This window comes from Xiphophorus couchianus, chromosome 18 (genome assembly GCF_001444195.1).
Source record: "Xiphophorus couchianus chromosome 18, X_couchianus-1.0, whole genome shotgun sequence".
Taxonomy (NCBI): domain Eukaryota; kingdom Metazoa; phylum Chordata; class Actinopteri; order Cyprinodontiformes; family Poeciliidae; genus Xiphophorus; species Xiphophorus couchianus.
The window spans coordinates 25,013,208-25,039,553 of NC_040245.1; the positions used below are offsets into that span (position 1 = coordinate 25,013,208).

The window sequence follows — 26,346 nt, forward strand, 5'->3', positions numbered from 1 at the left end:
AAATGGAGCAACGCCTAATGGAAAATTTGAACAAAGATCTAGGCCCTGTTAGGGATGGGTGTGGCGCCAGGCTTTTCATATGGAGCAGAGAGACTCCCTCCTCCCTCTTCTCCAGGTTGCACATGTGAAGTGCCGGGACCGGCGGCAGCTACTCCGCGCCGCCTCCCTCCATCTCCCCCTCCGAGGGGGTGTGTGCTGTTCCATATTAATGACAAAGAGAGAAGCGGGAGCAAGAAGTCACTATCATATACTCATTTGTTTAAAAAGAGCCCCGCTCACAATACAGTCGGCAGGAGTCCGCAGGAATCCAGCGAAAGCCGGAGGGGGATGCGTCAATGACAAAAGACAGAAACAACCTCACTTCTTTTTTCTCTGCGAAACAAGGGTTACAGAGTTTCAGAGCACCGTTCGTCTTTTACCAAAAACCCAAGACCGGCTTCATGCATTTCAATGGTGGAGCGTTCCCACACAGAGAAAGAAGCACAACTGTGCAGAGCAGTCACCTTTCTGCTGTTAAGTCTTTAAAGCAGAGACAATAGATTTTGTTCTACTCCCTCCTCTCGGATAACAAATAAACCATTTGCAAGGCAAACCTGTGAGCAGTGAGGAAAGTCAGGAAATGTTGAGGGGGAATTTTTTTTAATCTTTATTTTTACTTTACTCGATTCGTGAAGACTAAATAATGAGCTAAACTCAACAGTCTTTTTTTTTTTTTTTTTTTTTTTTTGACCTGACTGGCTGAAAAGGCAGTTTTGGCAGAGATGATTAAAATTGAATATATCTCTCACGCTCTGCCTTCAAAGTGGGGCAAGCCAATCACCAAAGCGTAATTAAGATTCACTCGCCGCTGTTTTCACTGATAATCCTGTGTGTAAAACTCTTGCGGGCGAACAAAGGATCCTTCCTTTATTGAGTCGTCGCCTGAGTGTGATTACTTTTGCCACACAAGTCTTTTGTTTTTCTCAAGGCAAGGACAGTCATAAGTCTCCCGGCTCTGTGAACCTAGCAGAAAGGGAATTGCTCTGTGAGACATGTTAAGAAAACTCAGCATGTTCACATGGTGGCTCATATTTCCACCGTGGCGTCTAATCTGAAAGGTGATGAGATTTTCAAGCTAGGAGTGTAACTGTGTTTTGTGGTACGAGATCTGGCAACAAGAAAAACGCCACAATACTTTTAATCAGAGTGAAATCTGACTTTAAATAATTACTTTAATCCAGGTCTGACATGGGAATCTAATGCTTTAAGACTCCATCCTACAAACTGGATTATCTTATTGGCATGCAATAAGATAATGAACTCATTATATTTGGAATTTACTAACAAACGCAACATTTTGAAATAATACTTTGAGGTTTTGATATTGCAAACACTGAAACAATGATGATATATTTGAAATGTTCTTGGCAACTCTACTTTACACCTTGTTGCCTCTTGATAGTTGAGATTCTTGATAATCCGGTAGTATCAGTTCGATTGGGGACCAAAACATTTGTTACATTACCCTCTGGTGCGATTCGCTTTCACATTGCACTGTGCCTAACAAACACACTTTGAAAAACCTGTTCATTCACTTGCCTGTGGTGGCGCTGCACCAAGAACCACCGAAGGAAATGACACAAAAAAAAAATCACTGAAGACACTGAGCGCAACTTTCTTCTTTACGAATTGTAAACAAAAATGAAGTGGCGACAGATTTAAGCAGTTGTTGGATTTCTCTTTTGTCTTTAGCAAAAAGAGCAAGAGGCATTTCTCCCGCTAATGTACAACTCACCCAATTGTTGGATTTACCCAGAATAATCAGCTATTTTGTCCGCTTTCTACTTTTAGAGTGGCCACCGGTCTATTTCACGTCCACATATGCATTTGAACCGCAGCAGAGTTCACTTAAACTAAACCAAGAGCTAGGCTTTTAGGTGGATCAGTTTGTTTTTGCGCCGCATCAGAGTTCAAATATTTCACATCGCCCCAAACAAATGAACTGGAGTTCGATTAAAGCGAATTAAACAGGGCCGGTGTGAACACACGTTGACCTGGAAGTAAGAGGAAGAAGTGGAGCATTTGAATTGCCCAGGAGGTTGAGGCTTGGATCCAAGTCTGAATGCCAGCAGGATTATTTGATGCCAAAGTGACAAAGCAAGTCAATAACAGTGTATTTGTATCTATATCAGGTGGTCAAACACTAAAGGAACATACAGAAGTTACACAGCTGCAGGTGTGTATCCTGAGCTGTGGATTAATTTGGGGCTTTGGGTTCTGTTTTCCTGTAGTATTCTCAACTTTTAACTAGGAAAAACTCATCTCTGGATGAAAAGAGGACACGCCACAGTTCTCCTCCCCAGTTGGATTGAGAGAGTCGGCTAACAGAAGAAGTAATTGGGCCAACAACACACATTTAAATATTATTTTTAAATCATTTCATCTTGGCTGCAAAGTAGAAAAAAAATAAATATTTAATGTATGATGTTCACAATACAAACGACTTGTGAGCAACAGGAGAAAATCATGATTGACTTACTGCAAGTGCTTTGTAGCTTCTCACTGTTGCTAAGCTAAAATGCCTGTTAAGTTTTTTTCTACATCTAAAATACTTCAACTAATCAAACCTGAATTCTATAACTATACTGGACAGATTGTGAAAAAATTATATAAAAAGGAGGAATTTCAATAATTTTCAGGCATCAGCACAAGACAAAAATAAACAGACGTACCAAACTAAACTGAGTGATGGTTTTTTCCAACACTTGTTATTGATTAATTAAAACAAAAATGGAGTTTTAGAATTCCCAAAAATATTGCCAAACTTTGGTTTCATCCTCATGAATCCAGCATCGTGCTTCTAATCTCAAGAGCTGGATGCATCGCTACACCACTAGTCAAAAGTGATCTAAAATAAGAAAGACAATCTATTTAAGAGTCCCAACAATTGAGAGATGGGAGTTATCTTTCCGCTTAAGGTGAGCGATGAGAACAAGCTGTTCTTCCAACCACTGTACACACAAGCATTGGATCATAAAGAGATACCCTCCCCCCTTTCCTTAGGCACAAAAAAAAAATCCCAACACTCCACCTGTTCGGTGTCCTGCTGTGGGGTAGATACAAGCCTGAGCACACCCACTCACTGCTCACTGTGTAAGGGGGTACAGACAAAGAACCAAAAAAAAAAATATAAAAATCAATGTGCCGAGTACATTCTAAACATGAAAAATTACAGTTTTAAAAAAAGCTGTCCTGATCTGCACTGTATTATTAGTCTACCTCTAATTTGAGGTGTGCAGTATTAATGAGCAGACCCAAAGCAGAGCACCATATGGTAAGGATGCACATGTTATAAGCATCAATTCTCCAGGGAGGAGAAGATGCACCGGCCTGATTTCTTAGAAACGCCGGTATCTGAAGCGTCTTTTCCGTCTCGGAGAAGTAGAGCAGGGTAACGAGCCGCTCTAATGTGTGCTTACCCACTGTTAGATGTGTAATAAAACCGGCTCTTCCAGGAGTTTTAATCAAAAACGACGTAACATCTGTGTCTCTATTTCGTTGGTACTCAGAGTTGTTTTTCGCGTTACTTTTTAGTTGGCCGTAATCTTGATAGTGAAGCCGGCAGATCGGGGGAAGTAATTTAGGCTCGGTTCTTATAGTCTGCTGCTACCAGGGGCGATGCTAGGAATCCTGGACCCCTGGTGAGAAATGACACGGGGCTCCCAGCCTCAAATGCTGCTTTAATTTACAGTATGACCTCACCAGCCTGAACAGGCCTCAGGTTTTCTTTTGTTTTTCTGTTTTTAAAGGAGCCTCGCTTCCCCCCACCCCACTCTCCACCAGCAACAGCTCTGCCTTCTGCTCAGACTTTCCGCTCATTTCTTATTCTGATCAAGGCCAGTGGAGCGCAAGGTGCACACAAATAAGCACACAAACCTTATTCTCAGCAGCGAACATCTGTCTCCTTCTTATATCTCACTTTCTTTGTGCTTCTTGGATAAGTAATGGCGTCTGCCTCCCTTTATCCGTGGTCTTTTTCATCCAAAACACAAGTGTGCTAACTGTGTGAAATGAAAAAAAAAAAAAAAGGGGGGGGGTCCACTTCACATTCTCACTCGCAACTAAGCACTAAGAGGCCTTTAGAGCCTTTTCAGAGACATCATGAGCAGCTAAATTTGGGTTAAGCAGCCAGCAGGACAATAACTTGCATAGATATCACTTTTGGGAGCATTTCAAGCATTCTTATTATAAGAAGTGAGGGGAACTGTGGATTAATAGGGCTGATGTTCCCTTTGTTCCTTTAAGATGCTGTTAGTCAGACTACATGGATTTTACAGCCCATTTATTCCCTTTAAAGAGATATTTTTGAATGTCTGAAGCAAGGTTATGCAAACTTAATGCTGCAGCTCCTTTGGTTTATTTATTTAGGATGAATCCAGATTAGTTGAGACTCTCAGCCACACCAAAAGGAGCCAAGAATGACTTAAAATGACTTCAGTCTCAAATGCAATGGTTGTTTTTTTAAATATATATATAAATGATATTGAATGAACCTTGAAACTGCTTTCATTTTTGCATTAGGTAGTAATTTGCATAATTGGTCCTGGAGTTGAAGCTAACGGCTAGTCCAGGAGGACCAAGAAAGGGTGAGCATTTGCAGTCTTAAAACGACTCTAATCTCAAAAATCCTATAGCTTTTATACCAACTCAATTTAATGAAATGTTAGACCACAGTCAAATTTGTATTGGGCAGGTTTTTGCATGGAAGACTATGACTATTTGGTAGCCTGGTCCCAGGAGCTGAAGCTAGCAGCTAGTTTGAGAGTCACCATGGCTGTAATGGACTTCTACCATCTTAAAACAATTCTGATAAAAAATAATCCTATAATTTCAAACAACTGTTATTCTTTTGACCTTTAAACCACTGCCTTGTTTGCATCTGGTGTAATCAGGGGTGGAAATTAAATTTTTTTGTTTTACCAGCCACTCAGACATTTCATCATCCAGTGTTTTTCTTTCTATCAATTACAAATCCCACTAGTACAAGCAAATGATATCCCCATACCTGTCAAGTCTCCCGTTTTTTCTGGGAAACTACTGTATTTTACCTGCTGTATTTTATATTCCCCCTTTACTCCCCTCCCACGTTAGCTTCTCTCCCTCCCCGCTTTTATTAATACCTTCGTGACGTTACTGTGTGGTAATTAACATATTGGTTAGTTTGACACATTTTTCTGGACTTACGCACTTTGTTGTTGTAGGTTTTCTGACCCGCCCGGTCTCGTATCCGCTCACTTTTCTCCGACTCCGGTTAGCAGCTAACTGTTAGTTGAAATGGCTCTATTTATAACCTTGGTGGAGAGGGGCGGGGCCAAGTAGGACTGGGGGATTTCATTGGATAAGTCCAATGTCCGTCAATGAAATCAATCAATGGGCTGCCGCGGTCGATAAAAATTAGATTTGATATATATTTTTTGTTAAATTATGACAGCCTAAGTCCATCCTACGTACAGTATGTGCATCAGTCTCTAGTCCAGTCAGCCACTCCTTCCCAGGACAGAAGTTGAAACTGAATGCAGCTTTTTTATCTGTTCAAATTGTCCACCCGCCACAGTGGCAGGTGCATTGCTCCAATTTACACGCCACTTCATATTTTTACCAACATTTGGTCAGTATTAATTTCCACCCCTGGGTGTAATCCTGCGATTACTTAGCATTGCTTGTGCCAGATTCTGAAGTTAACAAATAATAAAAACAAGACCAATACAGACTTGCCTTTCAAACAAAACCCAATAGGTTCATATTGTTCAACAGGAAAAATATTTATTTCATTAATGTGACTGCTCATCTGCAGACATGTGCAGTTATTTGCACAAGAAGTCTGTGAATATTTAGAGTAGCTGAACGAAAAAACCTGAAGCTAACGGCTAGTCCAAGAAGACCCAAAACTAAAGCGGATTTCTACCATCTTAAAATTATTGTAGTCTACTAATAAAACAAAAACTTCATACAAGCCATGTTATAAGTTGCCGTCACATTTGTATGTGTGGCTATTCATAGAGAACCCACAGAATTTTTACACAGAGGTGGAGGTAGGAGGTGGCATTGGCCGTAATCTTGATAGTGAAGATAGAGATCGATGATCTTCCTGTGTGAACCATAACTTCTGCAACATTCTGACATTCTGCCTGTCACGTAAATATTCTTCCTGTAGAACTCTATGAACCTTTTGGGATTCAAGTTGTATTAAAGGGAAGTCTGGATAGTGATTTAAGTGAACACTAGCCTTGCTAAATTTCTGCATTTTTGTTTTCTTTTTTACCCCACCCCAGAATTGTAGTCTACCTGTTTTCCAAATGCTAAATTTGTCTTTTTCAACTCACACTTATCTCTTCGCAGTGGGGGATGACTGATAACAGCGCACGCAACTTCCGGTAAGCCTCAACTCTGTTCGGACAAGGAGCAGATTTTTACCAGACTAAGTGAATGCTGTTTTGTTGATTTTTACACTGCCTTACTTTTATTTAGATGCAAGCGCAAGGTTGCGTACACCTCATGAGATGCTACACAGTGGGTTCACATGTACAAGACAAGAAGGGAAGCATTTAGGTGTTTTTAAATATCAACATCAACAGGAAGCTATTCTGTTTGCTCTGTATGCATGCATTATCACGCTCAGAATGTGTTTCACGCAGGACAATCACTGGTGGAACACCGACCCTCCAACCTCAACTTCCTGTGGAAATAATTATCAGCTCTTCTACAAATGACCACCCAATGTAAACACAGCAGAGGTTCAAACATTCGTATAACAATGTTCACAGAGACCCCAGTGACATTTATTCAGGCGGGAATTGTTTGAAGAGCGTGGATGTCCACACTGGCATTAGCTTCTGTTGAACTACCATCCAGCTTTAGCCTCCAGATCCAACCAATCTGGAGTGAAACTAATTAAAGTCACCAGGAGAGTTATCATCCCAATATGCTAACTGAGCCTCGAGTCAAAACTTGCCACCAAAATAAAAGTGCAGCTATTCATTTTTGTGTGTGTTTTTTTTAATCAAGTCAATTTTAATTTCTAGCGCTTGGACAGCTTTCCACTTTTGTATTCCAGTCCACAGAAAAGTGTTTTAGGAGGTCAAAAGTTAAACAGGATATCGAAATGGGAAGCAAAGCTCCGGGATTTCTGTTCAGTCATGATTCGGATGGCTCCCCATCCCTCTCATGACTGCGTCTGAATTTTGCATGAAGGGGACACAATACTTGCGAGTTGCACAAAGGAATCGCTTTTCACAAGGAAGAAACCCAACTGCAAGCGGTCTTCAAAAGAGACGGGGCACAAATGAACAGTTGTGGGAAATTAAGCGCAGAACCCAAACATGCAATTAAAGCCCTTCAATCCCTCTTTCCTGAGATTCAAACATCAGGCAAGCCTCGACATAACCTAGTTAGGAGATGAAAGAGTGGCGAGTGAATGACTCTCAGGTGGAATTGGGTGACCCCCTTCCAGCACGAGATTAGTCCATTAGCAAGAGAAGAGCCCCCACTTGCCCGACAACTAAGACCAGCTGTGACACCGAGGCACTGTCTGTCTGTCTGTTCAGGAGGGGCAGTGCAGCAGGGAGTGGTGGTTGGGGTGGGTGGGGGAGCGGCGGTGGGGGAAGGGTGGAGCTGAGGCGGTGAACAAAAAAACAGATGCATCTTTCCGGAGTATTTGTCCCAGGACTGACTCCTGTTTTCCGGCTGTATCTGGTTGCGAGCAGTTGCTCGGAGTTTGAAGCTCAAGCACTCGCAGCTGTTATAAATGTGATCTCTTCAAATCAAATAAACCCCAACAGTTTGTGAAACAAGCTCTGCAGCAGCATTACTGCTGCCATTGCCAAATGTCTAGCGAGAGCTTTCAAGTAGTTTTCTCACACCGTGTTAATCAGTGCGACGGCTTTTCTCGCGATCTTGCGAGCAAAGACAAAATGTTTCAACTATTTAACCACTCGCATCATGACCAACTGTGGAGGATATCTCAAAGCGCACGCCGCACCGTAGCAACACAATGATGTAAAGCCATTAAGAGACCTCTTTCTTTTTTCTTTAAAACTTCCATTCAGATGAAGCACCTGGATTGGGCTGAAAGGTGCTGCACGGTGTTCTTTTACAACAACAGGCGCCACTGCTGAGCAGCGAGGCGAAGGGGAGCAGAGTGGGATCAACCTCCCCGCCCCTCTCTTATCCCAGGAAATGCTCTGAGCTTTCTGCTTGCAGCCAGGCTGAGTGATGAGAACACATGGTGCTGCTACCTGTTGACCCAACAAGAGCAGACAAAATGGAAAACTACAAAGAGCCGCAGACATGTCCACAAATGCAAAACATGTGCAAAACACATAGGTGCACAGCCTTTGTCCATATTTAAATGCATTCCCCGCCCCATAAAAGAAGACAATCACTTTCAATACATACTTTCTGGCTTAAAAACAAAAAGATTCCACTGGATTTGCTAAAACTAAGGGCCCATTCACTCACACAAGCCAACACTCCTGCCAACATCCCTATGTGTAATTACTAGACAGAGCATGTAAGGAATGCTTCCCTCGCATGGACAGCCCATAATTATCATAAATCATACAGGAGACCGGCATCATTCGGTCTCAACAGCCTGCTTGTTAACAAGGACAGAAAACACACAAGGAAAAATGACTCATGTTAATGAGATCATCATAACCAAGGCACTGAGCACATATCAGGCTTGAGTGATGACCACCTCACAGATCCACAATGGGCTCTTAATGAGTTTATAGATAGTTATAAGTCACCTATGATACAAGTCGGACATTTTTTGAAATACGGTAAAGAGTTGATATTGATTGTTTTTTTTTAAAGGTGAGGAAATTTTAATCAAATGTAGATGTTTGAAGGACCTACTCTAAGGCTTGTTTAAAGCAAACTATCAGCGAGAGCTCAAACTCAAGAATGCGATTTAAAAACCTCGTTGTTTCCGTTTATTTCATGTCGTTGAAGTTGTGATGGACCTGCGAGGAAGAGAAAGCACTTTTCACGCATTTACCTGCGTCCACTTCTCCTACCATCATGACACCCCAGACACAAAAAAAAATTAGCTTACCTTGGCACAGGAGCGCGGAGAAGAGGAGGGACAACAAGTGCATCATCCTGGCGATTCTCACAGATCCTTAGTCAGCTCTGTTTCTGATTCGAAGGTTTGTTAAAACCCACTTCACAATTTTCTTTCTTTTTTTTCTTCCTTCTTCTTTTATTGTTCTTATTTAAGCGGGTGGATTAAATCAAAGAGTCCTCGCGCGCCCGGCTCGCTTCGCTCCCTCGCGCTGGTTGGTCTTGGCTCCTCTCCCAACGTGGCATGTGCTCGCGCTCACATCAGCTCTGCTCAAACAGGTAATTGCAAGGGGCTCGCAGACGAGCGCGAGGGCGGAGGATCCTGCGCGCGGCTCCGCCTCCGATACTCGCCCCCTACCCGCCCACCTCCCCGCGCTCCCTCCCTGCTCTCCCCCCTCCAGCAGCACTCCCCTCCTTCCTCCCACACACGTATATAAGTGCACCCCCATCACACCGGCCTCCTTAAGCCCCCCACCTCCACCACCGCCTCTCTGTACTCTCTCATCTCCAACTCCTCGTTTCTCTCCCTTACCCTCCTCTCATTCATTCATTCTCATCCTCAGTCTGCACACACATTTAGAACTCAAAGGGACACTTGGAGGAAAGCAGCACTTCTTAAAAAATAAATACATTAAAAAAAAAACACAACAACTCCCACCTGCTTTTAAAAGTTAATCACAGGGAGGGTAAGGCTAACTGAAGTAAAAATATAATAATAATTGAGGTGATTTAAAAGTTTGCTTTGCAACAATTATTTTAAGTAGTATGATTTATTCAGTAACTTACCAGCATAATGTAAACAGCAACAGTCAGAAGAGGAAAGGCAATAATAACAAAACTGCTACCACTAATAATAACAACCATAATAGTAATAATTGTGACTTTGCTATGGCATGTTTTAAAATGTTCCATAATTCCATATTATTGTGATTATGTTTTTCTATTAACATTTATAATTAGTCAAAACAAGTAGCATTTATCACTTTTAAGCATACATACTGGCATAACAGCAATGCACAATAAATATAATGATAATACAGAGAGGTTGCGGGTCTATTAGAGGCAACACACACACGCACACACTCTGTTACCTAAAGGCATTATTATACTGGTCTTCAGCTGCACAGCCCCATAAAACAAACTGTGATGCACCATCTACAGTGGGGCCCTGCTACGCGCAAGAGAATAGGGACCACAACTGTCTATGACTAGATAAAATTCATAAACACTTTGGATCCTCTCTAAAATCACATATAACTGCACATTTTAATAGTTATAAAACCAGATATACCTCAACATGCATTAACCCATCTAATGCCAAATTTTTTCCAGACACAGAAATGTTAAAATCAGGTATTATTGGCAGCTCTTTGAACTAATCAAGAATATATATATATATATATATATATATATATATATATATATATATATTTTTTTTTTTTAAATGGTCAAAATATGTGAAAAAGTGTTTAATGACCGGTGGATGAGCGCAGCAGTGCTCTATACGGGGGAAAAGTTATGACAATTCCAAGGGCCCCTGACCAATAGGGAGCCCTCCACATTTTTTTTTATTTTGTTCATAGAAATTTAAAAAACGGGGCCCTGTCAATTACAAAATTAATTATATTGTGTCTTCTAAAATCGTTTTTAGCAGTAAAAATTAAATGTTATCCCTCCCAGACCAAAAAGCACACATTTGCCCTGAACCCCCCTGGATCTGCATGAAATGATTTGTTCCTGCTTGGAGCGCTTGATGGTGACGATGTTCAGCAGCAGACAGTAGAAAACAAGAACGACTGTGGCTGTTACTGTGCTGCTAAGAAAAATAATAAAGTAGATTTTCAAAAAATAGAGAGATAGAGAGAGAAAAAAACAAGAGTGTCAATATATAACAGTTTTTCTCCGAGAGATGAGTAGACTGTGTGAGACTATCAACCATTCAGCATAGTTAGCATAGCTACCAATGACAGCAGATAAACATTTTTCCTGTAATAAGTTGTTTTTTCATCATTAGCACATTTAGCAGTGAGTGAATGAGGTTGATTGACAGCACTAAGACCCTCCTCCTGGTTCTGATTGGTTGTTTTGGTCGGGACGTTGCATTACTTTAGCCAGTAATAGTAGCTCAGGGAGGAGGTGGAGGAGATTGATTGTTTTCACTGATTATCTGTCTCAAACTGTCACAACATGGTGACAGCTTTAACAAATATGGAGAAAACATATTTTTTATTAAAGTTCTATACTGCAGCTTGAATAAAATGCAACAACATAGCATTTTTTGAGAAGTCTGGATTTCTTTATGTGTATTTTGCATGTTGCCTATGACTGTTGCTGGTGGGGAGAGACATTTCAGTAATCTAAAACTAATGGAAAAAATTTAAGCAACCTGCTTGCATACTGTATGCAGACTGTTGGATGTAAATATCATGAGCAGTAAATATTGTGCTACTTATCAGTATTGAACCAAAGAAAGCAAAGCAGTTGCAAGCCTTTAAAATTGTGACGCTTTTGATGGGTCAGATAGACTCAAGAAATCGTAACAGCAGCTACAATTTCCCAGTAGGTTCATACTGTTCCTATTGGGAACAGTATGAACCTACTGGGGGCAATTAAATTTTTTGTCATGGGGCAGCGCCCCTGGATGAGCTAATAGTGGTTTTCACCAGATAATAAAAGATTATAATATGTCAACATTGTTTCTTTATTTGAACATATTTTGCCACATATGTTATTGCCACATATTTTTACCGCAACATCTGAACTGTTAAGTACATATTCAATACTTTCTAGTAACAAAGCTAGAAAGTATTGTTACTTTCTCGCCAAGGCAAATTAGAGGAACGCATAAAGAACTCAGCTCTTGAGCAAAGTGCTTCACTGCTCACTCACAACTATATTGAACTTCAGTCAGTCATGCTGCCATTAGAGTAATACAGAAAATAAAGATAGCATCTGTAGTAGAGTCCTTTATTTACACTGATAAAAATAATGAACATTTATTGCTCAGTTATCCAGTAAGACTCAATGGACCTCGTGCACGGGTCTTCTACTCCAGGCTTCGAGAGCCGTCGTTCTGCAACTTTTACATGTCTCTCTGCTTCAACACGCCTGAATCAAATCCTGACATCATTAGCAGGAGTCTGCAGAAACCTGACTGCATACTGGGGAGGTAATTCAGATGTTTGATTCATTTGTGTTGGACCAGAGACACATCTGGTCATCCACGTCAGGCAGAGACTCCCACAGAATGAAGCAGGTTTACACACACACACACACACACACACACACACACAAGCAATATTTAATGTACTGAAGAAAGAATTTCAAATGAACAAAATAAAGGTCAATGACTGAGGGTGCATTCACATGAGCCAACTTTAATTAAACTTTAGTCCGTTTGTCTCCAAAGTCCAATGTGTTTGGGGAGGTGCGAGTGCGCAATCAAACTCTGACGTGGTCAAAAAGCCGCAAACTCTGGTCCGCCTAAAAACCGAGGTCTCGGTTCGATTAAAGTGAACTCTGGTGAGGTTTGAAAGCGTATGTGGATGGAAGCGGACCGGAGATGGCTCCAAAAGCAGGGAACGTAATATAGGGTAGGGCATTCTGGGTAAATCGAACCAAAACAAAAGGAGGAGTCTAATGCTAGAGGAGGAAATAGTTTGTGGTTTTTTACCACAGACCAATCCTACGACTACTAAAATCTGATGCCACTCCATTTGGATTGACGTTTTGTGAGGAAGGAACTTGTGCACCTCTTTTGAAGTTTTCCTGTCTCTTCCCTCAGTGGTTCTTGGTGCAGCCCCACCACAGGTGAACAGGTTTCTCAATTAGTTTGGATCGTTTTGACACAGTGCACTGTGAAAGAGAACTGCACCAGCTGAAAATGGTAAAAACGCAGCAATTGTGGTTCCCAATTGTACTGAATTTACCAGACGATCAGGTGTGAAAACACCACAAATTGATAAACTTCATCAAGAAAACGTTTGTCTTTTTGGACTAGTTTGAGTTGTCAGAAAGATTTTAACAGTTTCTAAAATCTATGTAGGTGTGCTTTATAACCAACATAGACTTATTACGCTAAATCTTTCTCCAGCTATTGCAGGAAGCCCGTGAAACAACCACTCTCTTTATTCCTTCTACTACAGAGACAGAATGAACACCTTTTTGAGTAGCTTCTGGTTGATTAAAATTACGTTATGTAGGTTCTATAGTTTTGCTCCATGGTAGAGCAACAGTGAGTCAGTCTGCACTGCATCACTCTCAGGGCCTCCTAGTGACCGTGGGATCCTAAGCAACCGCTTAATGGCAGGTCCGGCTCTGCTTATCACCTATCCATCACAAGTTGGACCTTGTCATACTTGCACAAAACCTTGCACTTACCAACTTTCAGACAGCTGGTGTGCTTTCTTAAACTTTAATAGTTTTAATGTCCTCCAGAATACCCGTTTCTGGTGTATTATTTAATGGCAGAATTCAAATCTTTTCCTGGAATCTGGCCATTTTTAAGTGATATCCCACCAGACTGCTATACTGAAAGAGAAAAAGATGGCAAGGTGACATTTTCACATTTTTTTCCCCCAGCAGTCTGATTCCAGAAATTACATAGTTTAAGAGAATGAACTAAAGAGAATAAGAGAATGAAAGAAAGAAATGTTTCTGCTTTTAAACATCTGACATACTCACACAGCAACTGCGGAGAATTTTTGTTGCGATAAGTGATGGGTTTTTGACAAAAGAAAAAAGAATTTTCTGAACGTAACCGTGCTTGGAAAATGAGTCGTGAAATTTTCCCTTTTGTATATTTTAGATAACTTTTGGTTTTGAAACAATATTTCACCGTTTCTCAGCTTAGTAGGAACACTAGTCCAAGGACTTTTTAGAAGATCAGGTTGGAGTTGAACAGTTTGCCGCCCAAAGCATTTTCAGGGAGTGCTGCGGAAGCATGGGGCACCTAGGATGCTTTTAGCGGTCGTCCGGTCCTTGAAAAACCAAAGCAAAAGTGCTGTCCGCACCCTCAGCGCAAAGTCTGAACTTGTTCCCAGTCCAGGTTGGACTCTGCCAGGGGTGCATCTTGTCACTGATCCACTTTGCAGTGTTGACAGACAGGTTTTCTGTGTGTCGTCGTGGAGAAGAGGGGTTCTGGTTTGGAAGCCTCGGGGTCTGATTTATGATTTTCGCAGATGATGTCGTTTTGTTGTCGTCTTCACGTAATCACCTTTTAAGTGCACTTCTGTGGTTCATGGCTGAGTGGGGGAAGCGGTCTGAGGCTATAGTCTCAAACGGAAAAGGTAAAATGCTCCCTCCGGGTCTGGTGGGAGTCTCCGCCTTAAGTGGATGACGTAAAGCATCTTCGTGTCTTACTTGAGTGATGGAAGAATGCAGCAGAAGATAGACGAATCGGGGTCTTACTTGCAGTAATGAATAGATAGCTCAGGGCTGTCGTGGTAAATAAAGATCTGAGCCAAAAAGCAAAGCTCTTGATTTACTGACCCTCAGTTACAGTGATGAGATTGGGATTGTGACTGAAACAACAAGATCCCATAGATTAATCGCTGAAATGAGCTTCCTTGGTAGGGTGGGAGGACTCGCCCTTAAAGACAGATTGAGGAGCTAAGGGTAGAGAGCCACTGCTTTTCCACACTCAGGGGAATCACTTGAGATGCTTCTAGCGCCTGATCAGTGTACTTCCTGTGAAGGTTTTCTGAGTATACCTCCCAGAACAGAGATTCTGAAGCAAACCCAGTGATCACTGTAGAGACCATGTAACTTATGGGATGGGAATGGCATCCTGAGAATTAACCAGAGTTTATTATTGTTAGGGTTACCATACTCTTCATGAGACAGTCATAAAAAAACAGAGCGTCTTCCGTCAAAGGCTTCTTCAAATCTGTTGCAACACAGACCGCTACAGGAGATCTTTCCTGCCCACAACCATCACCATCTACAATAACATTTTAATTAAACATTTAATTTCACTTTGGGATCAATAAATCATTTCTGAATTTCAACTGATGCATGAATGTATGGATGTGTAAGAAGTGCAAAGTAACTTAAAGCGTTTGTTCAACAGATAGACAACTTTAGTTATATTACTGTGCTGTCATTTAACTAAACTGGAAAGTGTGTAATTGGTTTAGGGTCTGGCTGTATGATAAAACTGTAGAGGAATGGCTCGGATTGATATGAATCAAAACTCCAACCAAACTGGATTTGGTGGTATTGGATATTAATTTGACCTATTTGTCTTGAGAAGCGCCTAGAGATGACATTAGATGACATTAATTGTGAATTTGTACCATCTGAATAAACTATATCTGAAACTAAATCTAAGGAACTTTAATAACCTTTATGTTTCCAAAAACTGTACAATTTCTGATCACGCACGGGAAAAAGTTAAAGAACAAGGCTTTCCAAAATGCAAGGGGAAAAAAAGAAAAAACAAACTTAAATTTCACATCAAGGTAATTGCTCAGCGATCCCATCAGAGAAATTAGGTATTTTTAACCTGCAAAAGAATGTTAGCAGAATCTCTAAAGCAGCTTCAAAGTGCTGCTGACGTGCTCAAAAAAAAATTCACTGATGAAATCCACAGAAATTTGACTTAAAGAAGATGTTTCCTATGATGGAAAGTGTCAGAACCACATTTTTTGGTACCTTTTCTCCCACTTTTCCTGAATCCGACACGCGCGCTCACATGCTACTGCATGGACGCGCATGTGTTTTCCGCCAATCCCCACGCTGAGGGTTGTTTCATGCGAGCGGGCGTCACTCCGCTGCTGTGCCCGTCAGGCAAAAAGAACATAAAGCTGATGGTAAAGCAGCATGTTAATTATAATGAAGAGGAAATGTCCGCATAAATAAAGAATTCATTATTAATTAATGAAGCCCTCGCTCATATCTCCCTACTTTTCAATTATTTCACAACACAGTCGAGAGCAATACCACTATAATAGATAATGACTGTCCATTAAACGGAAATAATGGCACAAAGACAGCTTTTGCTTTCATGAACAATCCCCCTCTTTTGGCTGGGAGTTCTGCTGGCAGATCTCTGAATTACTCCTATACTATTATAATTCAGCTAAAAACTGTTGATTTAGATGGTGCCAATTGAGGACAAATGTGATTTCATGGCATTGAACCAAAGTAAGCAAGTGGAGGGTGGGGGGGAAAAAATGGCCTAATTCAATTCCAGAGACCTACAGTCTCCTTCAACCCAACTTTATTCACAATGTCATTAGCATGCACACACACAGAGAGCAAAGAGAATAAGATAACTGAAGGCTCTGCCTCAGATGCTCCAACAACCGCGGCTCGACCTGAAAGTCTGAGAGCAACGACTGTTGGGAAGGCATGGAAATTTTTAGTCTCTGGAGCTGAATGGAGCATGGTGATTAAGAGCTCTTGGTATGTTAGAAGAGTAAATCTTTTTGTAGGTTTATTCTGGATTTTTACAGGGAGAAGAGAAGGAGCTCATCCTGAAAAATTAAACAACAAGACAGTTTCACTCTGAAGACATCCGCGTCCTTCTCATTTAATCTTAGAAACAGAATATGAAAAAGCCAGGCTTCTTATGAATTTTATAGGACAAGCCTCTAATGCATTTACTTGATGAGATTTGTCAGTGGCCTCTTCAACATTTGTCACAACTGACAAAGATACATAAACAACGCTTGAAATAAATTTGAAAGAAGGGTTTCAGCAAAGTGCCGTAAATTTGTTAACCCCTTAACTGATATTGTGACAGACCATTGTCCTCATGGACTCAATGACCTACATGTGTGCATTTGAGGATGCCAGTTAAAGGACTGAGAAAAATAAGAAACAATTATTGGAAAAATCACTATTGCTACACGTATTGGTACACCTAGCAATATCTCCTTAAGTGCAGCTGAAGTACCTTTTGGAACTTCTTTACTTTTTAAGTTCATGTCCATGAACGTTTAGTGAACAAAAACTTTCCATCTCTTATGGACCAAAAAGCCCACAATTGTCACTGAAATCACATGAAAATGACAAATAAATAAATAAATAAATAAATACTGACTGAAAATTAACCGATGGAAATCATACATTGCTTTTCAAATGTGGTCCAACAGAAAAAAAGACTGAAAATAATTTGACACATTACAGAAACGTGTCCTCCAATCATCACTGCAGGTGTCTTCAAGCTTGTAATCAGCCCATTTAAAGAACAAGCAGTCCTTGTGCTCATTTGGTGACACGGTGTTTACCACACTGAATACAGGAGCAGTTGTCCCAGGAGACTTGAAGAAAAATTAGAGACAGACATGTTAAAGGTGAAGGCTACCAGACCACCACTAATTAGCTTGATGCTCCTGTGGCTACAGTTGCACATAATATTCAGAAGATTAAGGTCCATGGGACTGTAGCCAACCGCCCTGGCCGTGATCTCAGGAGGAAAACTGATGACAAATTGAGGAGAAGGATAATACAAATGGCAACCAAAGAGCCCAGGACAACCTTCAAAAAAAATTAAAAGTGAACATCTGTTGAAGAAGCTGAAATGTGGCGTCTGGAGGAGGCAACCTTTGAACCTGAGGTAGCTGGACCTGTGGACAGGCGCAGAAGCCTTACTGATGGCTATAGAAATCATTTGATTGCAGTGATTGCCTAAAAGTTGCGCAACAAAATGTAAGCTATGTGTACCGTTATTTTTGTCCAGGCCCGTTTCATTAGTTTCTTAAAATTATTACAATTATTATTGGAACAACAGTACCAAAGCAAAGTCTGATTTTCATTGGTTAATTTTCAGTAAATTTTTATACATTATAACTTTTGCCTGTTTCAAGTTATTTTCGTGACAATTGTGGGCTTTTCAGTTATTAATAGAGGGTCGCCAGCAATTTTGTATATGTGTATCTTTAGGCTTTTGCACACGTTTATAACCATGGAGAGTGCTATAAAACATAGCATCATCTGTGTAACAATTTACATTTGTTGCTTCCCAACAATTCAATTCAATAATACTTTATTAATCCGAATGGGAAATTAAATGTTGTTGTAACTCATTAATTCAGATTCTTCAAAGAGTTAATGAAGATGGTTATGGAAAATAAAAATGTTAATAAAAAATATTGAAGTGGTCCAAGCACTCAACCCTGCTGAACTCCTTAACAAACTATAATTAATGAGGAAAATTCAACACCATTTCTATGGAGTAAACAGAAATTATTTAATTAAATATCATCTTGACTCAGCAGAAGTGATAACTTATGGCACAAAAATGACTTGGGTCATTACTTCAGGACAGTGACAATGTGATTTAAACCAACTCGAGCATCCGCATAATTTTATGATTTGATCATTGTGAATACAGTGCATACGATGCCATACGAGTTATGACTTGAAAGAACCTGTGCGCTGCAAAACATACCACCCAGTAAGAGTGCTACCACAGCGACAGTCTCTCCAAGTCCACTTCTGAAGTTGGTTAAAAAATAACAGCAGACCATGTAAAATGTCATTAAAACCTCACTTACTGCAAATAAAATGATCCACCACTGGGCTGTAACTGCATGATCATGCTTGTCTGATCACAAATTGTGCGCATGCGAGCATGTGAGAGTGTGTGTGTTTGTATGTGGGTATGGGAGGTGTGTGTGGGAGGGCGTTGGGGGATGCACACCCATGTGTGTGGTGGGCTAGAGCAGAAATCTATTGGGGGTGAAGAAGTAAGTATTCCTCACCCTGGGTGTGAAATTCATGTAAGGTCTATGATGGTTTGTGCAAATGGAGTGAAGGCGCAGGCTGTGAAAACCTAATGCAATTTGATTAGAAGTTAACCGCAAAGCAATATTTTCCCTGCCTCAGTGCACAGAGAGAGAGAGACAGAGAGAGGGCGTGCGTGTGTGTGTGTGTGTGTGTGTGTGTGTGTGAGAGAAAGAAAAAATAACTATTTACTTTTTCATGTGAGTGTGGGTGAAAGTGAATGAGAGTGACTGATGACCAAGCCTGGAGCATTGTGTTCAATTACCAAACAATAACATCCCTGTCATAATTGGGATTTCAGGTGAGGCACGCTCAAGGACTAAATATTGAAAAGACCAAGAGCCTGTGAGGAGTCTGTGCTAAAACTTCACATCAGGCTATTTTTTTATTTTTACCCCACCCCGCAGCTGTACGCAGCTGTAGTTCAGGTTGATTTTGTATTCGCAGGAGAGCATTTTCAGTCAGTCCCCATGACTTGGGAGAGAGATTACACACAGAATAATGAATTACAATACATCATGTCATAGAGGAGAAAACTGTACCAGCTCCTGCTGTCTTTTATTTGATGAAAGAATGAGGGCTCCTATTTTGACATTTCGTGAGGCATCTTGTGGCACGGCTCCTGCTATGAGCACGGAAACAAACAAAACAGTGTGTTGCTAAGGACTCGGGCAAGGAAAGTACGCGTTCCTGATATTCAGGGATGCTGCAGACAGCAAATCTTCCACTTCCTCACCTCGGCGGGTCCGCGTTATAGATCCGCGCTAATTTGCCAGGGGTGTGTTGCCAACATAAAAATAATTAAACCCTACCTTTTCAGGGTGATTGCAACAACAACAAAGAGAAAAATCTGTAATCTGAACCGATGGCGCAGCTCTGGGTTACGCGGCAAATGGGATGGCACCTACTTCCCGTCTGGCAATATGTCGGTTTTCTTTTGTGTACCTTAATTAGTTCCGCGTTGATGCAGCACGTAAGGCATGCTAACTTGGCTCCTTCCCGAGCATTGTGACAATCAGGTTTCACCTCCGTCCCACGGAGGCGTTAGCCTCTTCAGAGCCCCTCGTGGGAGGCAAACGAGTGATTAGACTGGAGCGTTGGTAAACTGTGTCAAGAGGCAAAACGCAGTGACCCTGGCATTTTTCAGCGTGACCAAAGGGAGAGGACGATCCACTTAATGGCTCGCCCTGAGGTCGGCCACCGTCTCCGCGCTTGATCAATAATTGCTTCATTAGTTAATCTGATTGTGTGAGCAGCTTGTAGTCAATGCACAGTTACCTCTCTTTCTGAGTGGAGTCTGTGTTGCATTGATTTCATTCTTTACCGCAGAGCCAAACTTACTCCTGCCCCCGCTCCACCCGAACTAATTTCCACATTTACACGAAGAAGAGGAGAATGGGTCTTTTTGTTTGAGCTTCTCATGCCATCCCCGCCTTCATTGCATTAAAACAGATCAATACGGTCGGCTTCTCGTTAGCGGCAGAAAAACTAATGAGAACCCATCGCATCTGTAATGATGCCACACAGTTGTGGCTTAAAACGTGAAATGATAACCAGTTTGAGCATGCACATGGTCCTAAAACATCAACAAATGAATCTGAGTGTTAAAGAAGGAATAAACAATCTGTGTTAACCTGTACAATACTTTGAACTTTGTCTTTTTATGCTATAACCAAAAACCTTAATGTATGTCAGGGACACAGCAGTATGGCATAGAGGACACAGGTGTTTAACAGTGGGTTTAAATTTACCCCAAAAAGTATGAAAAATAGTTAAAACCAACACTTAAACAGGCATGCCAATGGAAGAGGTCAACACGATACACTAGACTCAAAATCATAACCAACAAAACTGACATAAGACAAACTGACCGCTTGAGATAACACATAAGGGGAAGACAATATGGCTGCCACATAAACGCCCAAACACCCCGCTGGTCCGAAGCACGCAGTTCAGTCCAATGAGGCAAGTTGAGATGCTACCAAACAAAGTGTTGTGTTTATTTATGATGTGGAAGCGAAACATTAAAATCTTGAAAAGATAGTGTGGATTTTTATTTAGCCCCCAAACATAACGAAAATTGACAAGCTAGCAGTTGGTATACATATGATTCTTGTTTTCCAGCATGTGGCTGGAACATAGATTGGATTTGAAGTTATTCCCAGATAAACATTTTCACTTCAGCTATTAAAAAAAATGAAAAGAGTGTAATTGTTCTTGATTCACTATTGTCTGCTACACTCTCAAGTGTAGGTCTCTCTAAGAGCTGGGACATAAGCGCATTCATTTTGACCAATTAATTAGATAAATTTAGTAACATTAAAAATTTTAATGCAATATTTTTTCTATTTAAAAGTCCCAAACCGGAACTTTCGTATCATGTTTCTGGTACACCCAATATTGTGATGCACAAGCTACATCTGCAAACAACAACTATGGATGAAAAAGCCGCTTGTCTCGACTCACTTGGGATTCATTTTCGCTTAAAAAAAAACGATCTGGTTGGACGCTACAAAAGACTATTGTTGTGTGCATAAGAGTTAGCCAATCCAAAGCTATTCAAGCCTGAAATAGCATTTTAATACAAAAAATGTTGCAGCAAACACAGATGTCCCCAACACCAACAGTCCACATTTCTAAAGAAGTTTTTTTTTTTTTTTTTTTTTAAACAGGTTACATGAAGGATAAAAGGTTCCTGAAACACTTGGAAGCTAAATGGGTATAATAGCACTTTGAACCAATCTGATGGTTGAATAACCTAAACAATTGGATTAAAAACATTAAATGCATTTGTTGCTTAGCTCATATGGCCATAATATATAAAATAGCTTATTTTGTTGGTATGGTTTTTGATTAAAATGTGAACACACACAAGTAAAAGTAAAAAGGTGCCTGCTCTACAAATGCTTGGACAATTTTATTGGTTGCATTTTTTAAAGTTTTTTTTAAATGTGTATTATTTTACTCCCACTTTGCAGTTTTGCTAATTCCAATAAAACGAGTTCGAGTTTGCGGCGGAAATGTAGCTAAATGTGAACAAGGTTCGGCAAACACCTCTGCAAGTTGCTCCACTGACCTGCACGGGCTACTCTTTAGAAACCCGTTTCTTATCTACACATACAAACACTTGCAGTGCAGCATGGACATTTCTCGAGGGATCCATTTGTCCACTCAACAAATTGAAGTCCAATGCTGACATTCATCGTGGCTTTGTTTGGGGCTGCAGCTACTCTAGTGGGAAAGGTCTGACAAGCCAGCTGCTAAATGCTGTACATCACGCTGCCGGCTGTCAGAGGCGATGCTAATGAGAGCGGTGAAAGCAAACCAAAACAGCAAAGCTGCAGGGCTTAAGATGAAAAGATGCTGGGACGCTGAGGGGAGATGCAAATTCAAGTGAGAACAGTCCCATATGTTTCTCTTTCTCTGTCTGCTCTATTCATCAGGATTACCACAAAAAAAAAAAAAAAAACAACAAAAACTGCTGAGCTGAAATTCATGACAACTGGTGGAAAAGTTGGAGCGGATAAACTCGCTAAACATTGGTACGGATCAGGGTTGGTTTAGATAAATCTGCGAAATGCATCCCTACGTGATGAAGAGTGAGCTCCTCGGTTCGTGGACCTCATGTTTTATGTTTAATGTGGTCATTTGGTTTATTGCCGATAGAAAATTACTCACGTAGTCATTAATTTTTACTGCGTCAGACGTTTTCCCTTTTAGGGAAATTAAAACGATCTATTATGATCGCCTGGACATTTCGGAAACTGCGTTAAAATGCATTTCTTAAAAGGCAAAAACATTTTTTGATATAAAAAAAAAACAAAAAAACAGACGAGTTACAATCAGCCTTTTCCACTGTTTTTAAAAGGAAATCTATGAAGGTGGTCACGACATAAGAACGAGAATAAACAGCATCTTATGTTTTATTTTTTTATATTTGACAATTTTGACATTGACTCGAACCGTCAAAACCCCATTGAGCAGCTGTAGAGCCAAAGATAAAGTAAATCAGTAAATCAAGCATCAGTCAAACAACTCGGTGCAGACATGATTTTTCTTCTCGTGAACTGTGTTTTTATTTCATTTGTTTTACGACAGCAGAAATGCCAGCAGGCTAATTTGACTGACAAATATGCATCTCATGAACAAGATTGACACAGGTGATAGATTTCAGTTATTGCACATTCATGCGTGCGTGCTGAAATACCTTTGGAATAGCTCTCGTTATTTATTGATTTTCTGCACAGTCATTTTACCTGATCATGACAAAATATTATGTGTTGAGCACCTGGGGGGGGAAAAAAAAGGAAAGAAGTTATTTTGCTCCAAAACCCTTATCTGTTAGTTGATGAACTGTATATGAAAGTGTTGCTTATATGAAACAGAAAAACAGAACCAGAGAGATGTATGATCCTTCGTCCCTATGTATGACAAATTTTTTAGCTAAAAGTGCTTTTTTTTCCTCCTTTTGTTTTAAAAAAAGGAAAAACAATGTTTTGTATGTCAAACTGTGCTACATTTGATATTTTTCACAGGTCTAGCAAAATAAGAGACAAGCAATTGTGTCTTCATGACAGGCTTTGAGAAGCAAAACCAGGGGTGGCTCGTCTTCTTGCTACTTTGTCATGTTGTATTTTTTGCAGCGCCGGCCTTTTTCTGGTTTTTATTAAGCCGTCTCTAACCGCTTCAACAAAAAGAAGAAAAAAAAAAAGGGTTTTGAAACCCGACAATTGAGGATTTGAAGTAACTTTCTAGAGTACACGCAAAGTCTGCAGCTAGAAAATATGCTAATGTGATAAATATCCGTCGAAAGGATCCTGTTCTTATGGTTGAGACCCTTTTTAGATCAGATGCCAGACAAAATGTTGGAGTGACTGCAGTGTTTTCATTCTGCTAAGAGCAACAGAGCACCACCTCTCCCTCAACGGTTACTGCAAGCTGCTGGTCAGCTGGCTGAATAAAGAATAAAACACAGACATTCATGGTGTGAACCTCACCCATCACTGTTATTCCGATAAATATGAATAACCACAGGTACCAAGCCACAAGTGACATGTCTGATAAGGAGATGACTGGAGGTCAGCGTTTCAATTTGTGATGCTAAGCTAGCTAAATTAGGCAGCTAGTATCACATCGTGCTACACTTCCATTATGCTTGTGTTGCTCTATAAAAGGGAAAATGGCCAAAATAAAATACTAGTAGTTGTTACACTAGTTACTAGTATTAGTAAATATTATATTACAATAATTTATTTTAGGGGCTATGTTTTTGGTGAACAACTAAAATCTTAGTGGCATTAAAAATAATCTGTTCTTTTTTTTCCCTTAATTTAAAGCAGATTATTTTATGTGTTGCTTAGTGTAATATTTGTTATTTCTACACAATAAAACCATCGTATTTTTGCTCTGCTATTGTGTGAGATTCACGTTTGCCTCGTGCCTAATTTAGGAAGCACTTTGAACAATTATTTAATGGCCTGTGCAGATTATCATAAGTGACTGGAAACAGATTGAAAATACAATTTTATGGTTAAATATAAGGGTGGAAAATGGTTTGTTTTTGAACAGGAAATAGCACAAAGGATCCAAAACAAGCCAGTTATTTCTCCTAAAACAATCGGGTACGACACATAAAGCTAGTCAAGCACTAAAATGCCAAAGTTTGCGTTTTTCTTTTAAGAACTCTGTAAAATATGATTGGTTGCAGCTGAAGGCACAGGAATGTAACAAGAAAACCCGTCAAGGTCAGTTGTTTAAAAAGAAAACAAAGAAACAGAGTTATGTTCCTTGGAAGGAAATCGAGGGATGACTCAAGGTCTTGCCATGTGACAGGTTCGAACATGAGCAAAGAGGGACATTTTGCTAAGTCTCCTTATGTTTTACATGGGGATCCACAAAATGTACAAAGAGAGAGTGGAAATTCATAAGGTTCTGCTGTGTTATAACATCTGGCAAGTCGTCTCTCTTGTTTTCTATTTTTTCACCAACTTGTGGAATTTAAATGCTTTGTTGGCAGCCTAATGGTAGGGCAAGCCTTCAGTTTCGCTTTGAGTTTCAAGCATCCGGCATCCTGAGGTGGGAGAATTCTTTGTCATTACGTTCCATTAGATTAAGTGATGTCAATATTAATGTGTTACTGCAATAGTTTAGCAGTAGTGTGTCGATTCTGTCATTAGTTTCAGCTCAGATTCCTAATTTATGGTGAAATACTGAAAAGAAGGCTACCAAGGAACCAACGGATTCTGTCATGGCGGGTACTTTCAGTTTTGGTGTGGATACAGTCTTTAAATTTCAGCTTTTCTGACATTCAGATACAAAGAGCATAAAAATATAAAGTTGTCAAACTGCATTAAACCCCCACGATGGGAAAAGTTGCCAATATAAATAATTGTACCATATTTTGATTAATTATTTCTCCTGGTAAACATTTGATCTCTCTCTTTTTTTAAAATGCTGCATTATTCTGAATGCCAGGAGTGAAAGAAAGGTGCATATTTTGTTTTTTCTTTGGCGTTTCTCCAGCTGTGGAAACCTTGTACTGTGGAACTGCCTAACAAGTCAGCACAAATTCCTGGAGACAGCATTCCCTCTGAAGGCATTCAGCTTTGCAAGAAACAAACATTTCTGCAGTCCTACACCCTGACTGCAAGATTTTACAGAGAGACTAATGCAGTTTTAATCAGTATTCACAGGAGAGCAAATTCTTCACATAGCGAGTACAATTTCTGTTGTATATGGCTGTGGCTAATGATCTTGTGGGAGGGAAAAAAAATAAGAAAAATCGCGTAAATCTCCTATTTGCTTTAGTCTGACAATTACAGCAAGGCACGCAAGCTATTATAGCCTTCAAAGACGGCAGAACCCTTTTCAAAAGAAATTAGTTTGAAGGAAATACTGCATTAGCATTGCAATTATTGCTAAAAGAAGACAAAATATTAGCTGAGAACAATGAATCGAGGCAGAATTAGCAAGAAGAAAAAAGGGAAGGTGATTTCTGGACAAAAAGAAAGTCACTTGAGGAGGCATGTATTGCACAAAGAAAGGGAAATAATAACTTTCAGATGTTTTACAAGAGCCTTCCTCCCATTCTGTGTCGGCGGCAGATGTAGCTGCTGTTGTATGATATATTTGACCCAGTCTGGCAGGCCTGGGCTGCCAGGTTGTGCCTGTTTTCCCAAATTAGGTGGCTGTGAATGCTCACAAGTAATTCACTGGCAGCATGAAAAGCCAGAGAAATTATTCATGAAGAATGTAGACCAGCCAGCTACAACTTAGGCATCCGTCAGCTGTCTGTACTGTTTATTTCTCACCTGAGCCTCAAACCGCTGTTGGTTTGTTATTTAATGGCAGGAGGCTCGTTGATTTAATTTTATTTTTGGAGTTTTTCTTTGCAGCGGCAGTACTTAAATGCCGCCCCGCTGCCGGTGGACGCTTTGAACAACAAGCCGGAACAAACACAATTGGCATTTTCTCGTTATCCCTTTTTAATACTGCCGCCGACGTTTCAGAGGG

At 40.4% G+C, this 26,346-nt stretch overlaps 1 protein-coding gene across 3 annotated transcripts in view; it reads right to left on the minus strand.

Moving 5' to 3' along the window:
- Nucleotides 1-9,384, minus strand: part of LOC114161497 (CD166 antigen homolog) — a 73,196-nt gene extending 63,812 nt beyond the window's left edge. For 2 of the 3 annotated variants that reach the window (XM_028044797.1, XM_028044798.1), the window contains exon 1: nucleotides 9,095-9,384. In XM_028044797.1, coding sequence (XP_027900598.1) covers nucleotides 9,095-9,140 — 46 coding nt within the window. In that variant the 5' untranslated portion in view covers nucleotides 9,141-9,384. The remainder of the gene's footprint in view (nucleotides 1-9,094) is intronic. The other variant, XM_028044799.1, reaches the window with a different exon arrangement.
- Between the last annotated feature and the right edge of the window lie 16,962 nt (nucleotides 9,385-26,346).